Raw genomic sequence first — 20,832 nt, forward strand, 5'->3', positions numbered from 1 at the left:
GAGTGAAAAAGTGTTCTTATCTAATGCTATGGGCATGTCCTTTGATCGCTTCGGGTCATTTTCCCTTCCAACCTGCGTGCTGGAACTTCCAATGTTTCTGCCAAATTTAAAGCAAACTGATGCATTTTTGCCACCCAAACAATTTTCACCACAGACATAGGAAAGAAGAGATTGACACGCTTAAATCGGTTCAGACTTTCATGCTGATCATGAATATATATATAAACTTTATTGGATATCTGAAGTTTGCTTGAGCGCTGCAAAAGTTTTGAAAAAACGAACATAACCTTATTCGTCGGTGGTGGGTGCATAGAAGTATTTATTTTTCTTGCGATCATCTTTCATTTTGAAGACTTGTTTGTATGTAATGTATACATAACATAATATCTTCTTTTTTTTTTTTTTTAAATTTAACTTTTATTAAGAAACAAATAAGAACATTATGGTGGGCCATGGCCAACCATTGAAAACCCTATACCACTTATTCTTTTACGACTATGAGTAGAACGAATTTTCAATACAAAGCGTTATGTGAGAAATGGTAGAAAAACTGGTTTGAACCGAATCATTTTCAATAACGTTCGCCGTTGGGCCAAAACACGATGATGTATCAAATATTATCAAAATACCTCAAAAATTGCGACCAATAGGTTCGACGCAAAAAAGTAGAGACAGACTTCAAACGGACAACAGATAGAGAGAAAAGCTTAGATCGGTTCGGAATCGCTTTCTGAATGTAATAACAGACGGGTCTATCTCAAGTTCTTCTGGGCGTTGTATACATCCGCAAAAGGTTGATATGCCCTTAGGCCACAAGTGGTATAAGATACAACTATGTATGAGAAGCATTTTTAATCTGAATTGTTACGACTGGTTTGAGAATGGATTGAAAGCCTTACGGCCGAGATTCGTTAGGGGCTTTTTCTTCTCGCTCTTTCGCTTTCTCCTGCCCTCTCTCACATCGTGCTGATGAAGAATATTCGTGTGAATATTGTTGTTACATATGGAACGATAAATTAATATATTTCGTAGTATAGATATAAAATGCAGTGAAAGTACAGCTGCTTCGTAGACCTTGAACTATTTAATAATTTTATTAAATTTTGAAATATTTACTAAATTAAACAAAAATATATATATATTTTGTTTAACTTTTTCAGTTTCTTTCCATATTTTTCTTTATAAAGGAAAACGTTTCGCATTTGTTGTTGTTATTGTTGTTGTTATTTTTGTTGTTATTTTTGTTGTTTTTTGTAATATAATATGCCCTCTAGATAATCTAGACTTTACTTGACGGTTATCACAACAATTATTAAGCAAAACAAACATATGCCGATAAGCTCTCCTCACCATCATCATCATTATCATCATTATCATTATCATTGTCTTCATCATCATCACCGCAGCTATTATAATTTTCATCAACATCATCGTTTCAATAAAAATGTCCGTTTTTTATATTTAGTTATATATTTCAATTATGCCCTTACTCCAGTTGTTTAATTACTGAGCGCAATTTTCACCGTTGGTGTGCATGTAAAATTAGTCTTAGTATATACATATATACATATATTTTACTTTACTGTTGACAAACCAAAAAATATAAATAAATAAATAATATAATTATGTTATATTAAGAATGATTTATATAAAGAAAGTTTTACGACCTACGTTGCTATTAGTTTCCGTGACAACATTTTATCTGCTAAGATAATGCAAAGTTTGTAACTAACGGCAAATATTTCGAAAAATCTATACATCCTCCGCCGAAAGATGGCAGTGTATGAGCATGTAGCATACAAGGGTCGATATCAAAAATTATACACTACATCTACTACATATGCATATGCTATCGATTCGAATTTTGTAAAATTGTCGAATTCATTCTCGATCTATCCAACCGCTTTTTTAAAATTCTTAAAATCAGGAAAATTGAATGTGGAAGATTAAGCAATTGTTATTTGGAAATAAAATTTGAAGATAGCAACAAGCAAAAACATTATAGTGGACCACGACGTTTCATTAAATAACTTGCATCAATTTGTTTAATACACTTATGAATGTAAGGACTTTTCACAAGAAGATGTTGTAAGGAAATTGGTCGAAAAGGTGGTCAGATCAGAACTATTTTGAATAGCACTCGTCCTTCAGCCAAAAGATGTCAGTGGATCGAGTTTCACCAAAATATCTCAAAAATTGTAGTCTATGAGTTAAACACAAGAAAACAAAATTGATGAACGGACAGACGGACCAAACTGACCTGAATTTATCGGTATAATAAAAGAAGGGCCTAACTCAAGTCATTCTACCTGTTGCATACATCTGCAGAAACTTAATATACCTTTGTATCTTGTAGAAAAATGTTGGGAATTTTTGCGTATTAAAACTGTTTCGATAAAACCAGTGAAAGTGTCCGTCTGTCAGTCGTCTATGATAAACATTCTCCTGACCACAAAAATGCGGAAATTCACTTCAAATTTGGCGCAAAGACGCACAATGTTCTTGTACGCAGATTGGTATCGAAATTGAGCCAAATAGGCCAAAGGACCCAAGAACAGTACAGCATAACTAGGGACCAGAATGGTTTTCAGAAAGGAGAGAAATTTGGTTTTATGCTCGTTACTTACAAACCACAACATACACAACGACAAAAATTTCCATGGATGGTCTTGCCGCACTTGCACAAAAACCGAAATAATCGGCCACGCCTTCTCAATATTGTAGAATATCGAAACTGCATTCCATTATCAAAACGTTTGTAGCATCCAGAAAAAAGCTCCAGAGACGATATCCAGTCTGAATAATATTGATTAAGCCGTGATGGGCCTGAAAGGCTCGATCGCTGCCGAATAAAATTGTCTTAGTTCTTATTTATGTGGATTTTAAAGCTAATCCCTATACAATTTCTACTAAATTTATCTTATGTCACAAAAATTTCTTATAATTCACGAAATTGGAGACAAAAGTTTTATATAAAATTTTAACACGACTTTTAGGTGCTTACGCAACATGATACGTGGGCGACGATCGAAAAAATAAATAAAAATAAAAAAAATAAAAATATTAAATTGTATTCGAATTTTTTATATCCACAATTAATTTTATTGAAATGAGTTGAAAAAATTCTCAATAAATTTTGTAAATTAAATTACTATGCGGTACAACTACATACGACGTTTGGTTGATGGGAAAAGATAAAGAAAAGTTGAAAAACGAACATTTTTATACACACTCTGTAACAGGTTGAATGTAAAGTAGGTAATTAGGTGAAATAATCGCCGCCTATATATAAAGACTTTTTTTTGCATATTTCTGAGGCCTTACGGAGAAATTTGACATGAATACCTGAATGGAGAGCGAGATTTTGGGAAAATGGTAACACCCTCTTCCCCTGCTCCCCTCCACCAACAAACACATGCGTTTCATTGCAAAATGATTTGCTAAATGCGGGCTTGATTTGACAAGACCTGTGTTACACCCGTCACCGAAACATGCGGGGTATATGCGTTTTGTCGAAACGCTTGCAACGCCCAGCAGGAGTAGGATCACAAAGTATATATAATTCTTGATCAGCATCATATTCTAAATCGATTTAAGCATGTCTGTCAGTCCGTCTATGTGTATGTTCGTCTGTGAAATGTTTTTGTAAATGTTCTCCTGGAAGCAAAGATTAAGCTATCGGCTTCAAGTTTGCCAGATACATTGGCAGTTCTTGCATGCAAGTTGGTGTTGCAAATGCACCAAATCGGACGAAGGACACTCCTACAGCACCACGTAAACTGAGAACATCTCTGTTTTCCAAAAGGAATAGAAAATTGCTTTTTTCTCCATTACTCACAGTCTACAGCAAATAAATGCACCAAAAATTTTAACGCATGATCTATGGGCAATGTTGTAGTACCTATACAAAAATGGAAAAAACTGACCACGCCTACCCAATGTCATAGTGTATAAAAATTTAATATATTCTTCAACGTTCTTGTAAAGCGAAGAAATAAGCGTCGAAAATCCAATAAATTTTTGGTCAGTTTCAAATTGGAGATGCACCGAAGCATGTCTGCTCGTTCGTTTCTCGATCTGCCCAATTGTGTAATATCAGTGATAAATATTCTACGGTTGGCGAAAATTAAGGTATCGCCTACAGATTTGCAAAAGAATTTGGAAGTGACCGAAACTGTTCAAAAGACGCGCCTACAATACCCACACGACTATGCCACAAAAACTTTAATTTCGAAAATGAGAAAAAACCGGCCGCGCCCTCTCCGCATTATACAGCATGAAAATTTGCTGGTTTTCCTTTTTTTTTCCTTTTTAGGATAACGGTGATGGGTGTAGAAGATTCTGTCACGCCCGAATATAATTTTTGTACTTCTTTCAATTAACATTTCGCTTTTTGCTGACCTCAAAGAAGAAGACACGTTGAACGTTTCAGATCAGTATGTTTTATAGGAGTTAATTTACAAGTCCTTTTTCATTGCGAACAGATCATGTCACCGATCCAATTAATATGGGACTATGCATACCAAGTTTATAAGCGATATCTGTTATGAATGTTGGGCCCAGTTCTATATTCAGATTTGATCTGCAGCTATCAAGTCACGCTTTGTGCAGTAAATATGGCAGAGGCATAGACTTAAATCTCATCATCCTGTATGCACGTTTAGTGTCTCGGCACACATGTCCTGAACGACGGACAACGAAACCTGGATGCTTGGCTGAAAAGTGGGCACTAAAATATAGAAAAAAAGCAAAAATCTAACTCTGAGATCGAAGAGATCCAAAGATCAAAAAATTCTTACCTGTTAACCAATTTAGGTGAGCTTTGAGTAAACTTCTCTTAGAACCTAATCGTTATTTTAATAGCAAGACTCAGAGGATCATGCGCAGAAACTTCAAATATTTTGTTGCGTTATAAACGTTTCAAAAGTTTCTCAGAATGCGTTGGCAAAATTTTCATTTAAAGTAAAAGTAATTGAAGATCAATCGCAGTAGAGGGTTTTATCAATGGGATGATATACTTTCAAATATTATTGAATAATTCATTGAGTTGTTCGTATACATCTAAAATATTCTCTAATTCGTTACTATTTTTACATAAGGTTATCAATTAACACATCGATTAGTAATTCCCCGGACTAACAGTCGTGTATATTTACTGTGGCGATTGCGTCGGAATAACGAATTTTTTTTTTTTTCTGCAATATTCGACTTTGTTCGTCAACGTAGTCTTCGTCAAGACTGGTACAGCCGGCCCAATGCTTCTTTGCCCTTTCGATGCCTTTTTTCAAAGATTTCAAAATTCGCTTCACTTGCTGCGATGACCTCATAACTTGTTGCAAAGCTTTTCCCTGCAGGATCCCTTTGAGATTAGCACACAGACAATAGTCGCTGGGGCCTAGATCTAAGGAATGCAACAATTAAAGCAGCAATTCGAATTTCAATTCACGCAATTTTGCCATTGTAGCCATCGTATAAGTGATGCGTCGCTTTTTTTCTTGTTCACGTCCAAATCTCTATGCAAGACGACGTATGTGCTGCCTTTTGGTGTATTTAAGATGTCCTCTATTTTCTATAATATTACCGTGTTATTATCGCGAATAATTTTTAGACCATAGCATTTTTGCATAGCACGATCCAAACCAATGTTAGGTCTGAGCGATGTTGTTGCACTAAAACGACGGCAAATCTTACACAAATGATCGGAACGATATGACAGGTGTCGTTTAAAAATTAGGGTTTTCTAAAAACCATATCGATATATTGTTAGAGACAATTGTGTGCCAGTTCCGGAAAGCATGGAACCATTTGTTATTCAGCTTCATCAGTTCGGCCTCTAGCATTGCCGCTCTAAACTCAAAAGGATCCTTGTTGTGTCGGGACGAAATTTTGCCACTTAACATAACTTCTAAATATTAGGTGCTTGCATGTATTTTGATCAGCTATATCTATTGGAGAATGTACACAACGGGTAAATTCGATGATTATGGTCTTTGTCTACACAGAATAATAGTTCTCCAAGTAGTATTGCCGCACCCAGCGTACTCATCAGAAATAGCCTCTTCTGTTTACCTCTTATTCAGGTCGATGCAGAACAGCAAGTTTTTTAATTAATATATTAGGTTCGAGGGAAAGTTCTGTCGTATTTTAAATAGGCAGGTAATTTCTCGTGCAAATAAAAGAAACATCTGGCTAGTGAGTCATTCGAATTTTTTTTTTTTTGTTTTTTTAGCTGCTATATAATATGAAAGGCGTCTTTTTTCATCGTTCATCTTTTACTTGTGATATTTCAATTGAAAAACATGTCAGTAGATAAAGTGCATTTATGACACTGCTTTTTGTATGAATTCCAAACGGGAAGCAACGCATCAATTGCATGTAAAAATTTATGTGCGGTATTTGGAAAGATATTGTAAATGTTCGTATTTGTCAAAGATGGTTCAGCAAATTTCGTTCCGGGGATCTGAGCCTCCAAGAAAGTGATCGAAAATGATGTTTTGCGATCCTTGTTGAAAAGTAATCCACAGTTGAGAAATTGCAGAAGAGTTAGGCATTCATCATACAACTGTTGGAGATCACATTAAATCTCTTGGGTTTGTGTTAAAGCAAAGTACATGAATAAAATACGACAGAACTTTCGCTCCAACCGATTATATTGTTCTAATTTTTTTGAATAAAAGCCTTTTTCAAGTGAACAAATGACCGAAATACATGCAACCTATTGTTTTCACACTTAGGTTCTTTAAAACCTAACGTGTATGATATGTGACACTTTTTCACTTGAATAAAAAAAGAAAATGCGAGTAAAAGGTTCACTATACTCCTATGAAGAGATCTATTGTCAGAATGAATGTGTAAATAATTTTCTTAGGTTTTGTTGAGCGCTGAGGTCTTAAGCTATCCGGTAATTGTAACTTTGAACCTTTTGTAAGAATGCCGTCAATATATAAAATAATGAAACTCATCAGTTCTTTGTCTATCCTTTTCATTCCTATTCATTATTCACTCTCTATTTTTTTATTTCACGGAGGGATACTCCTAGCCCTTTTTATTGTGAACAAAATGGATATGTCAAAATGACTCAGGTTAGTGATCATTAAAACATAATATATTAACCTTGTGACGTCAATAATAAGATCAATCAGAGTCTTGGTATCCTGTTCTAAAGATGCCATTGCTAGCAATCATCAGTTAGATATTTATGTTCGCTTTGAGACGAATCGACCGTCTTTGAACTTTATATAAGAATTTCAACAAAAATGTTAATAACCGTAGAATTATCAGAAATTTCTTCCTTAGTTGATTTAGTATAATGTCTGCTAAATACAAATTTTCGATAAGTTAAATCTGACCGTTAAGTTTTGAGCGTCTTAATACTTGCTTACCAATCACCAAAAATTCAATATTTTTCAAGGCCTCACTAAATGTAGACTCCACTATGATACAGATCTCAATATTTCTTCATTTCTTTCAAAATTCATTTTTTTTTTTTATTACTTGAATCTATGCTCAGCAACTTTCTTAAACACTATTCGTTTACGTTTCCTTTCTGTAGTGTTGGTCAAACTGTAAACAATGGAAATTTGAATTTTATACAAACGCGGCTATCAACTCTGCATTGAAGGCGGAAGAGATCTCTTGCTTTAATTATGCTTTAACGCTTTAAACATCAAATCAATTAGAGAGAGAGAGCCAACAATTTTGTACAGGTATTACATCCTACAGTATACTACATCCTGCAATTGGTTCCTGGTTTGCCTTGGCTTGTGAAAGTCTTTCTTTTCCTTACGGAAATAGCGTACTGTTTACAAATTACGTATTAAAAGTCTTTATCAATATTCGTATTCAGTTATTGAATGTTTCAGTTTATTTATAAATCACCCATCATATTAGGGCATTCAATCATATATATATATGTATATAGGTCGTTCGATTGTAGTTAAATGTTATTATCAGCTTGGCTCGTCTTTGTTATCACCAAAGGATGATGGATGGACGTATGTTATGTTTGGAAAAGCCAAACGCATTATGAAGTACAACTGCACTTGATAAGGTTTCATCTTCCGTCTCAATCGTTTGTGCGCTTTCATTGTTGCACCTATGAATGTGTCATAGTCGCTTGACCCCTGTGCGTATTATTGTCTCTGTTCCACGAATCAAACTTTAAAGACACTCTTAACGGATACCATTCTATCTTTCTATAGATACTGATCTGAAATTTGGCACAAAACTCTTGGACATTTTAAATGTCGACCGCACTCATCTGGTCACGTCTAATAAAATTGTTGTAATTGTTTATCTCCTGGCGGCTTCGATGTGTTGGCCACTCACTCTGTCCGTTTCAACACGAACGAACTTTCTTACATTTTAAATCTATCAATTAATTATTAATATTGCTTCTCATCATCATTAGTTACTTTATTGAACACTAAACTGATAAACTTTCATTTGGGTCACAAAGTGAAACTGCAAAGAAATCAATTACCATCGATATATATTTATTAAAAAATATATTTCACAAATCGTTCATTAAAATTGTTATCAAGCGGAGCATCTTCTCAAATTACACTAGCGATTGCCGCTACTACTAAGGCCCGTTCGTCAGTCATCAAATTAATTTTTAAATCTACTTTGTCCAAGTTGTCGCTGCTGCTTTCAAGGGGACAACGTTGACAATATTGTATATTGATTGTTAATGTGTAAAGAGATAAAAGTGGTCGGCATATATCTGTACAAACTTAATATACCCTTGTATGACAAATGGTGAAGTGTATAAAAACGGGCTGAAAAACCGATGCCTATGTACGTTTATCCAAACTCGCTCATATGACAACTTCTCAAAATTAGGCATTATATAGGAAATTGTCGAAAAAATGGTCAAAGCGTTCGTCCTTGAGGCAAGCCAGGCTGACGTGCGAAATTTCATCAAAATATCACAAAAATTGCGACCTGTAGGTTCATCGCAAGAATATAACAGAGACAAGCGGGCGATCAAGCTTAGATCGCTTTAAAAAGTGATCCGGAATTGTGTGTGAATGGTGTATTGCATACGTCCCACAAGTCGTGTGAAAATCAACAGGCCGAGTTGGAAAGCCGTAATTCGCCTTTTGGCCAAAACAGATCGATGTGCAAAATTTCATTGAAAAATATGTCAAAAATTGAATGAAGAGACGGACGGACAAGCTTACTTGAATCTTTCTCAATACTTTCTGGGTATTACATACATCCACACTTGAACTTAATGTACCCTTGTACCACAACTGGTGTAAGCCATAATGAAAGGAAATTTCCTATTAACCATACCTAAAGTGAAACGTGGGCGTTTCAAACCGATCGGGGAAATTAATATTTTTCTATTTAACAGTGCTGGGCATGAAAATTTGTTTTAAGTTATCTTTTTCTTGTTTTCATTCATTAGCCGTTTGTTACAAATGTAGGCAAAAAGTTTAAATATTCACTAAATACATATACATATGAACATACATGCATGCATGCATACATACATACATACATAAATTCGTATATGATTTTTACTTTTGTAAGATTAGAAAAATTATCAAGCGTTGTCTAAATTAATTGTAAATTATAACATTTTCTATACTTAGGGAAAGAAACGTTTTGCACTTTATTGGATTTTTATAATCAATTTTTTTTTTTTTTGTGTTTCAATTTCCTTTTCACTGTTTTGTTTTTCTTTTTTTTTTTATTTATTAATTTTGTTGTTTTTTTTTTTTGGTTGGTTGAATTTTTTATTATCAAAAATGACAGGCAGACACTAAAAATTTCAGTTGCATTACGAATGTTCAACAAATTGCACAGAGTACTAATAATTGGGGTAAATAATTTAATGAAATAATAAATAATTTATGAAAATCACATAAAATAAATCGTGAAATAGTTATTAACATTTTCCTTTAAGGATGCAACTAACCGAATAGAAATGCTACTCATTTATAAAATAACAAATATCGTCCGGATGACGTCGCTTAAGAACTTTAAACCAATAAAATGAATAATTCGTTTACAAATTTTGATAACAATAATAACAATAACAATAACAATAATAATTATATTAATAATCGACGAATTTGTCGTTATCAGAATACTTTTGCAGGTACGTAAAGCTTTTGCTTAGGATTGATTATTGATTTTGAATGTTTAAAGCTTCATCGATTCACTTTTACTTCACTCTCAGTTCTTCATAAATTTATCTCTGTATCTCTGCCGAGTGCAAAGCAGATTAAAGATATCTATTTAATCTTCAACACTTTAACGAGCACAACAAGTGCTGTAAATACTTAAAAATATGCCTTTAAGAATGGTTAAAACTTTACGAACATGAATAGCAATTGTAGAAGAAAGAGTGATTTCATCGTAACAAGAGTTTTGCTTTTATGGAAAGCATGAATAAAAAAGAACTAAATTGTTTTCACTGCGAAGTACGCAGTTAATCTAAAGCAGCCTAGAACCTCTCGATTCAATTCAAAGTGATTTTTATTATTTTTTGTAAGTCCACTAATGTGATCGTCACGTTTGTAACATTGAGAAGTTCGCGTGTTGCCGATATAATCTGCGAGGCCGCGTTTGCATCCGTTATATTACGTAGCGAAGAAAAATTGTCAACAGAGTGAATGAAAAAATTCTTCGTCTTAATCCGTTCGTAAGGTTCGATTCCTAAGCATTTGTGCTTTTTTTAACCCTTTTTATCTGCTCCTAAGCACCACAGTAGGCCACGGCCCACCATTAATTACTCTACACATCCCAACAGTTATCACATGCAATGACTTTTGAAAATAAAGCTTTATATACAATGTGATTGAAAAAGTGGCTCGTTCCGATCTATTCTCAAGAAGAGTGGTCCTTGACCCAAATCGCACTTTTATGCCAAATTTCATCAAAATATCTTAGAAATTGCAAACTGTATTGCTGAAACTAAACACTTGAAAACAAGACGGACGGACAGGCAAGTTTAATGTTAGTGGATCTAGCTTAAGTCCTTCTGGCTGTTGCATACATCCGCGCAAACTTCATTAAAATATCTCAAAAATTGTGACCAGTAGGTTGAAAACAAGAAAATAAGACGGACGGACGGACAAGCTGAGTCCCAAAAAGGAGGGTGGATCTAGCTCGAGTCCTTTATCAAAATATCTCAAAAATTGTGCGTAGGTTGTACACAAGAAAACAAGACGGACGGACAGATCGGCGTAAGAGCAGCTAGATTTATGTCAAATCTTCCTCAGTATCGCATACATTCGTTTATATTGCAAGTGGAATAAGATCTAAAGAGAAGTAAAAACATTTTCATTAATAGTTGCCTGTGAATTTATGGCCAGTACACTGGCCCAACAACCTGTGCGCGGAAAAAAGCTTTAATTGCATAATATTTTTACCTGCTAGATTGACCAGAAAAAAATTTCCGAACGGAGAAATAACGAAAACAAAATTAATCATAGTAACTATTATTTAGTTTCTAACTAATTGGAAAATGGGAAATAAAGAGAAAACTGAAATTTCATTCGCGTCAAATCGATATCTAATCTATTTATGCTTATATACGTATACATTTTAGGTCGCTCTACCTGGAGTGACGATTTGGGTTTCGATTTAAATGCCGACTTCAACACTAATTCTTACATTAACAAGTAAGTTAAACTTTCTTCATTTTAGAGATAAAATGGACGGTTTCTGGTTCTCGATATCGAGTTAATTCGATCGTAATTTGAATATGTCTCTCGAAACATTTTCCATTCGTTAATAAGGAAAATGCATACCTTGCTGTCGAATTTACTCGAAATCAAGAATCATAGGCCGGTACCAGTTTCGAAATTTTCGGTTACAGATCCATTCATCTTTCGTTTAAGACTTTCTAAATGAAAGATTGAGGCATATGACCGAATCAATCGTTTAATTGAGTAAAATTCCCTCTTCAAGAATCTATTTAATCCTAATATGTTTGCATAATTTTCAAGTGAATCGTTTATGCCATTTTCACCGGGTTTAACGGTTTTAAAGCAAGAGCCGCAAACTGAGCATTTGAAAATTAGTAAGACATCACTGAATACTTTACAAAATTCCGTTGGAATAAATGGTTCAAAAAATGAAAAGATCACTAATCAACAGGAATCATCGTCTTCGTCAGCCATAACCACAACGGCAATACAAAAACATAAAACGGATCATTGCGTTTGTAGTTCACCTCAAAATAATACTAACACTAATGGACAATTAGCGGAGGAGAATGTTAATCAAGATAAGACTAATAATATTCTTGATCCCGGTAAATATTATGAAATCTTTTTTAAATTTAAATTTAACAAACTTTACTGTACACGTTTCGAACTTAGCTGCATGGCCCATCAAACTAAAATCAACTGTGAGTCAGGTAGTGAAAATGTTAATTTATTGTTATATTAACGGTTCGAAACGAGAGCAGTAAAAAGGCACTTATAGTCTATACTTATTTTATATGCTTTTCATTCAGTTCATTGCTAAATGGTGATCAGCTTAAGCGTTAAAAAAATCCTTTTATTATTAACAATAAAAATATTTTAAATAAACATTTCGATACGGTATCTTATAATATATGCTGCAATATAATTGTTTAGGTCGTCTCAGTACGGGAATACCACATCAACTTTTGACCATAGTTGGGAGCAGTAAAATTGAACAAAATGCTGCATCTACTGGCAACACTGCTGCTAACACTGCTACTACAAATCATGGTGCAACTACAGCTGACACAACGACAAATTCCTCCGTTAATACCGATGACTATAAGTGAGTCTCTGTTGATCGTTTCGTTCGAACCTCTCGAATATTGTGTTTGCATAATTCTTAGATTTCAGTATATATTAGCTGCGGCCACCTCGATCGCCACAAAAAATAATGAGGACACTCTTACTTATTTGAATCAGGGCCAAAGCTATGAGATCAAATTGAAAAAAATTGGCGATTTATCATTCTATCGCGATAAAATATTAAAGGTAAGTAAAACTTAAAGAGAAACACTTTACAAAAATTCATAGCCAACAACAAGTGAACACTGCTTTCGTTGCAGTCATTGCTAGCAAATATTTGAAATCAACTTTGTTTTGTAACGCTTTCGAAGTTTTTCAATGCTTTCTTATTGCTACACGAAACATGACGATTTAGTCCCCCCTCCCAGATTGACCCGTCCATACAATGACACCTTACTAGAATTTCCATAGCATTACTTTGCCATGCGGTAACATTACAGTTTTCAATAAATTTTTGTACATGAATCTAAGCATAGTGTTTTCTGAGATTTATTAGACCAATATACTCTCAAGAAAAGCAGCCCAACATGGTTCGCTGTTCTTCTAATAAATCTTGCGTGGAATTATTTTCCACCAATTCTCTCTCTCTTCTCTTGCCCATCAATACTTGACTAGCAAGCTAAAGTAAAGTTTTTCCCCCTCTCCAAATTAACTTTTCGAAGCAAGAGAACTCTTTAAACTATTCTTCCCTGTAGATAGGCACCTAATAAACACGGGCGAACCGTTCGCGGTGAGACAACATCTCCAATTTCATTGAAAATTGCTCCAGACGACTTTAAGGGTACACGCTTTGCTAAAATTATTATGCGATTATCGGAAGCAGAAGAAGCCGCGCCTCTCAACACTTTTTTGGGCGGTTTAAAGCACTCGTGACAGAGTTATGTGACCGACCTTATGATGCGGCCATAAATTTGTACGTGTTTTTCAGATTTCAAAGCTGATGACTTGGCCATCCGTCTTCCTGGCCACAATGATGTGCTGGACCTATCTAATATTGTCATAAACATTAATTCCCGTATTGTATTTTCTTCTTAGGAAACACGATACAATCCACCTTTGCAACAAAATTTTGCAAAACAGTTTGCTTTTCGCAACTTCAAAGACGACGCACCTATTTCACTATCCAGGTTAAAAAGTTACGAATGTAACATAAAAGCCGTCAAATTTTTACTGCTAGATCTAGCTCAGGTAGAACTCCAAGAATTGATTTTGAACAACTTTACGATATGTGAAAAGTTATGTGAGCTTCGTGGAAGCTATCCTGTACAATTTCTACGAGGTAGAACTGAAAAGCAGACCTCGCACCCATTTTTCTGTTTACAAGTGTAAGAGAAAGCACGTATCCACGAATGAAGCCGGAAGAAGCCCGACCGCCAAGTCACTGTTCGCGAGTTTAAAACCCCGATGAAGCCTGAATGCTTTCTATCGATTATCCGCTTTAATCCAATTACTTTTTGCCAGTAAAGTATGAAATCAGTCAACTAACCAAGTTTGAGCAGTTCCCGTCGAAAACCGAGCTCTATTTTATGCGGTGTCAACCTGGGCTTTGACATTGTTTATGCCACTTTGTCTGCATTTTTCTCGTACAGTTTCGCCATATGGGATCCATTATTCGACGCCCGCAATGAATCTCGTCAAACCATGGCCGTATTTCATTGCGTTTTAGCTGCGATTTTCAAGTGAAAACTCGGCTCGTAGTATTCTTTAGTTTTAATTCATGTCCTACCCAAATGTCGAGTATTTCCCTTTATCCCATTCAAAAGTGACTTTTGAAGCAATGTCATAAACGTCGAAGCTTTCAAATTTGTTTAAGAATTTTTTCAATTTTATCACCGGTTCAGACGATCAGACTCCGCCTCGTCTGCAAAATCGATCTTTCCCGAGGGAGGAACAATCCGTTTCCGTTTTACTGATGTTGATAAAGCTTCTTCGCTATGCACACGAAACGCCTACGCAATCTTGGCGCCTCCTTAGTAATGGTAGTATGAAATCAACGAACTTTTCAATTACTTTCGATATTTTGCTGCCTTTTTAATGTAGGAACTGTCGCCTTTTCCATACGCTACAGTACGTAATAAAGTTAATATATTGTTATCCATAATGACATGTTTGGCTTTAAGTTTGCATCCGACGCCTTTTGTTAGGTTAACGTATGTCTTATTTAGAATTCTTACGAGATCCATTTACTGATTATTTAACGGAACTTATATTGACAATGCTTCTTTTGGTCTGGTTCGTATCAATATTATGACTCGGCTAATTTTAGCATAATATTCTGCTTACAGACCCTTTTACAGGCGAGTTAACAAACATGAAATTTTCTTGTGACACTTTCATGCTAATCCCTCTTTACCTTTGCGAATTGTTCTTAATCTTCTTCGGGAATCGCCAGCTGCGTCGATGGGTGCAACATCACGAGTCTATACTTCGTTCTAACATTTTTACAATCTAGAACCCTTAGAAGATCGCTTAATACCCATGCAGTCACGTTTTACCTAACTTGTGATTTTCGTAACAGTTTATTACCAAAGTTTCGGTGTAGTTAACCTCTTAAGCTGTCTATTGAGAAGAAGAAGCGATAGCATCTATTACACTAGTTGACAAACATTTTTGTTTTGCTGTTGTCCCGGTAGGCAGGAACTACGATTCTAGCATTTGCATTGATAGGCTGGTTTGCCGGAGTTTTCCACACGAAATTATGGCCCAAGGAGACCGCAGATAGGGCAGGGTGTCGCATTGCCCACAGCATGACATCAGGCCGTCCGATAAGAAATTTTCGATTGTCCGTTTGTGTCCTTGAGGATTTCCGCGCGAGTAACTCATCCATTACTGCCGAACTAGCAAGCTTTACAAGAACATGTGCGTTTATCCGTTACAACCTCCGACCATCTGAACTTTTATATATATATATGTGGTTAAATATATTACTTTCTATTGCAAACATTTTCGCTGACCCTTTATAATGTAACATATTAAAAATAGCCAATGAATGTTACACATATATGAAGAATATGGTAAAACAAAATTTTAAAGTCACCGTTCGTAGACGAATGGTCACATGAGATTGCGTAGCCAGACAAAAACTACTCCTGAACAGATTGCACCATCTCATCCATCGAGGTGAGATATCCTTTACAGTACAGGTACTTAGATTGCTTCGCTTTCGAGAAGTTCGCAACAGATAAAAAATGACCCGATTAAAAAATGTAGTTAAGATTTAGACGCTTGCATTTAATGCATTTTCGCAGAAGCTAATCGATCGCTTAATAGATTTAAAAAAAAATATAAATAAAGGCATTTAAGTTAACTTCAGAGAAGTTAGAAGAAGAAGAGTGGTAAGTAGTAAATGTGATTGCAATGATAGATACTAGATAGGCTCAACTTGCTACTAACAAGTTTACCAAAAAATAGATAAGTGAAAGATGGGTAAAGATTTTAAAGCGAAAGAAAGACAAACACGCACACATGACACAACCGCACAACAAACCAGCAACGCGAAGTAAGGACCAGGAAATAATACTGAGAGACATAACAGTATCGGGAGACGGACAACAACATACGTCGATAATGTTCTTATAGAACTGTATATTTATTCCTTATCAATGAATAAATGAGGGAAGAAAAAAAAATATAATGGAAGCAGTGAAGAAGAAATGAAAATAAAAATGAATAGAAGTCGAATTAATTTACCCCAGAAGATAAATATTTTTCATAAATAACGTGTATTTATACATATGTATATATATATATATATATACATATATATATGCATTGGTACTCTCTTGGAATTTAAACATTTATTTATATTACACTTTAATTGATTTTAATATGCCTTAATTGCAAAGAATTGTTTCTACATGGCCTGGGAGCTCAAGATCCAATGGTGGTGAAGCAAACAAAACAAAATATTACATGTTTCGCTCGAAATGCCTTATGATGGGCTTTTTTTTTTCGTCTTCTTGATTAACGAGGTCACTTCTAATTGAGAAAAACAAAATTTATTTTCAGAGTGTCATTAAGATATGTTTCCACGAACGTCGTTTACAATTCATGGAACGTGAGCAAATGCAACAATGGCAGGCTTCACGTCCCGGCGAACGGATCATTGAAGTCGATGTTCCTCTATCTTATGGTCTCTGTCATGTCAATCAGTCATTGAATCCGAATTATTTAAATACTGTGGAAATTTTCTGGGATCCCATGAAAGAAGTTGGTGTTTACATTAAAGTCAATTGCATATCAACCGAGTTTACGCCAAAGAAACACGGCGGCGAAAAAGGTGTACCTTTTCGTTTGCAAATAGAAACTTATATAGAAAATACAAATACTAATACGACAATTGGACCAAAGACGCCACCTACGCCGGCGCCGTTATCGCCGCTACCAATGGCGGCCGGTCAATCGCCAACGCAGGTAGGTAATATAACACCCACTAGCAATGGCTTACAAACATTAGCTAATGCACTTAACATTGGGGGAGGTGCAAATGGTGGTAGTGGTGCTATAAAGCAGCCCATACATGCAGCCGCTTGTCAAATTAAGGTTAGTCAAGGAAAGAAAAACACAAAAAAAAAAAAAATTAGGATAAGAGATAAGAAAATTGTAAATCATTTTCTCTTTTCATTTCCTTTGCCTTTCTTTTTTTTGCCAGGTTTTCAAATTAAAAGGCGCTGATCGCAAACATAAACAAGATCGAGAAAAAATACAAAAACGTCCACAATCGGAGCAAGAGAAATTCCAACCCAGCTATGAATGCACGATTATGAACGACATCGCTTTGGAAATATTAACACCAAACGCAGTAAATGCAGCAGCAGCAGCAGCCGCAGCAGCAGCAGTAGCGGGGACAACTGGAAATGGTTGCTTTAGTCCCGAATAGTAAGTAAAGTATTTAAGAAGTCCTACGGATGGACATCATCATAAGAATGGTTATTAGGTTTCCATCTCATTGCGTAATGCAAACTATGCAAAATTTTTATCGTTGATGACGCTGACGACTCATTTCTTCTTTTTCTTCTCAATTAAGATGATATTACGTGTTTCACTCTGCTTACAGAAAGCAAACGAAATAAATTTCAATAAAAGTTGCATTTATTTTATATTTCAACAAGGCAAGCGTGATAGTTAATCAATTCATTTAAATAAATTTATGGTGACACGTATTCGCTGTTAGGAGAAGAATTCTACTAAACTCTCAAATCCCTATGCACAACTCATAAACCATAGAGACTTAAAAAGTGTGGTATAGTCCGACCAATTCAATGTCATAAGCATGAAAACGAAGAGCAAAGTCGAACCAATTGTGCTAAGTTGACTTCAAAATAGTGAGCCCAATCCAAGGAAAACGGCTAGAATAGTTAAGAAGTTTAAGCAATCAAAAGAAAAAACAAAGTAGAAAGGCTGTAGTGGGCCGCAGCTCACCATAAAATATCGTACACCACCCTACAATAATTCATTCGCATAGCAACTTTTCATAATAAGGCGTTATCTGGGAAGTGGTGGTGCAGAAATAGGTCCAATCCTTGCACCAAAACAGGTCGATAGGTCATATTTCATCAAGATACCTTACATTTGTCGGTTCCACACAAGACAACAAGATGGACGGACGGACAGCCAAGCGTAAAACGATTCAGTAAATGATTCTTAATCGATCGGTATAATAAAAGATGGGTTTATCTCAAGTCTTCCTGGCGGTACGTTTATCTGCACAAATGCCTTGAAACAACCTTTAAAACGTGATCAAATTAATTGTTCATGTTTTGTAAAGTGGTTTCGTTTGGTATATTGATTAGCATATTTTTGACATTTATTTTATATATCCCAAGGGATTCAGATTTCGAACATACCTCTTTTCTACGCTTTCCTATTCTCACCTACTAAGATAATAGATCAAGTTTTATCAAATGTAAAGCGAACACGAATTAATTGTTCTATGAGTGTACAAATCTAGATAAAATATTTAGGTGCGTGTATGTGTATGTGTGTGCGTGTATGCCGTCGCGTGTGCTTGTTGCTGTATTATAGAGTTGGTGTAGATCTTGATCTTGATATTTTAGCTTCTTCGTCTTACTTCTGTCTTCGTCTTACATTGGTTCATACATTGCCGTTATGTTGAAAATCTGAAATCCCTGCGTTTTGCTAACAACCATTTCTTAAAGTGTTTTACATAATATTTGCTCGCGCAGCTTTTTGACGTGTCTTGACTGCTATCCAATCTGCACAGAGGACTTCAAAGAGAAACCAAATGATCTAAAAGCAAATATCTATCTGCAATGAAGTGTGAAAGTGAAATTAAATAATTAGCGAATAGACATAAATGCTTAGCCTGTAATGAATATACCCTACACCACACTTTGCACAGGGTATATTAAGTTAATGTTGCAATTGTCCGAAGGAGTTGAGAGACACCTGCGTTTTATTATACTGGTCGATTCTCAAACACTTAGTACGTTTGCCTGTCTGTCCAGCTGTCCTTCTGCTTTTTTGTGTTCAATCGACAGATCGCAATTTTTGTATATTTTGCTGGAGTATGGTACACTGGCGAGTTTTGGCCTAGGGCCGAATGCTATTGAAAATGATTCGGATAGAACCAATTTTTCAACCACTTCTGACATGTCCCATTTTAAAAAGTCGTCACATGGATAAACGTATTAAGCGAAGTGGTGTCGGCTACTTAATAATCGGGCGTGGCCGACGTTCTCCAGGGCGCAAAAGTAAAGCTGTCGACTTCAACCATTGGAAGTTCTTGCACTCAGGCGGGTATTGAGAATGAACCAATTCGGTCGAGAAACACAACTACAGTCGTTTTTCGGTCATTACTCATAGCAGCAGATACAAAAATTTGAATGCGTATTATATGGGCGCTGCTGAGGCTTTAATACAAAAATGAAAAAGATTAACCACGCTTAACCATTGGTATAGTGGATCAAAATTTCATTTTTTACCTTACCAGAAACAAGCTCCAAAAACCCCTGTAAAGTTAATAAATTCTTAGAATTCTAAGTATGTCCGTCTGTCCATTAGTTTGTCTGTTCAATTGTATCTGTAGTAGTAAACATTCTTCCGTTTGCAAATATAAAGATGTCGCCTACAAATTTGCGAAAGGATTTAAAAATGACCAAAGCCCGACAAAGACCAAAGGACGTTCACAATGCCCACACGCCTATGTAACAAAAACTATGAACACTTGTATCTGTCGTATTTTTCGCTTGTTACGCATAAACTACAGCAGACTCTTATTCCGAGAATAGAAAAAATCGTCCACGCCTACACAACGTTATAGAGTATGAAAATTTAGTTCTTTTTCTTTTTAGGATAATTGTAATGGGAATAAAAGTTTCGACCATAACTGAAAATAATTTTCTTATTTTTTTTATTTTGGATAGGTTTTGCTTTCAATTACAATTTCATACGCACATTGTGAGACAATGATAAAAAATCTATAAACAGTTTTATGCACATCGCTAAGGATTATTTTTATACTTAGGGATGACTTTAGAGTACGTGGAACGGCCACATCAACTCCATTATACCCACGTAAAATTGCTATCACTATAGTCGTTCCATTAAACGACACAACTAATCCTTCCATCCTTCACTATTCGCAATGCAGCACAACCTTCTACACATTTGCAATTGATTTCGAATATTTTAAAAATGTTGCTACGTATTAGTTAACTATGATTGTGGTAATGTGATAATTTAGACAGTTAGACAGTTGCCGCCACAACTATTGTGAATTGTCATAACAAATTGTTTGTGAATTGACGGTGATTTGATTGTGAATCGTTATAAACACGAACAAAGGTATTCGGAGCAACATAACGGAGGCATCACAAGTCACAAAATATTGTTCTCTCTCTTCTTCGTTGTAAAGCTGATAACGATGGTTTTTCTTTTAACTATTACTTCGGAGCATGGAAATCATAAAAAACAACCGCACAAAACTACACATTATTTTTTCTACGAGTAGTGACAGATCACGAGTGTCATATGAAAAAATTCATATGCAAGGCTTGTAATATTTAAAAAAAAAGGA

General features: G+C 35.3%; 1 protein-coding gene across 3 annotated transcripts in view; it reads left to right on the forward strand.

Annotated features, from left to right (window-relative positions):
• The window catches only part of LOC119639684 (upstream-binding protein 1), a 36,372-nt gene that overhangs the window by 12,404 nt on the left and 3,136 nt on the right, over positions 1-20,832 (forward strand). For 2 of the 3 annotated variants that reach the window (XM_038037239.1, XM_038037240.1), the window contains exons 4-9: positions 11,567-11,639; positions 11,967-12,274; positions 12,603-12,774; positions 12,836-12,980; positions 16,803-17,336; positions 17,446-17,672. In XM_038037239.1, coding sequence (XP_037893167.1) covers positions 11,567-11,639; positions 11,967-12,274; positions 12,603-12,774; positions 12,836-12,980; positions 16,803-17,336; positions 17,446-17,672 — 1,459 coding nt within the window. Of the gene's footprint in view, positions 1-9,783; positions 10,112-11,566; positions 11,640-11,966; positions 12,275-12,602; positions 12,775-12,835; positions 12,981-16,802; positions 17,337-17,445; positions 17,673-20,832 lie in introns of those variants that run through there. The other variant, XM_038037241.1, reaches the window with a different exon arrangement.

This window comes from Glossina fuscipes, unplaced genomic scaffold (assembly GCF_014805625.2).
Source record: "Glossina fuscipes isolate IAEA_lab_2018 unplaced genomic scaffold, Yale_Gfus_2 113, whole genome shotgun sequence".
NCBI lineage: Eukaryota > Metazoa > Arthropoda > Insecta > Diptera > Glossinidae > Glossina > Glossina fuscipes.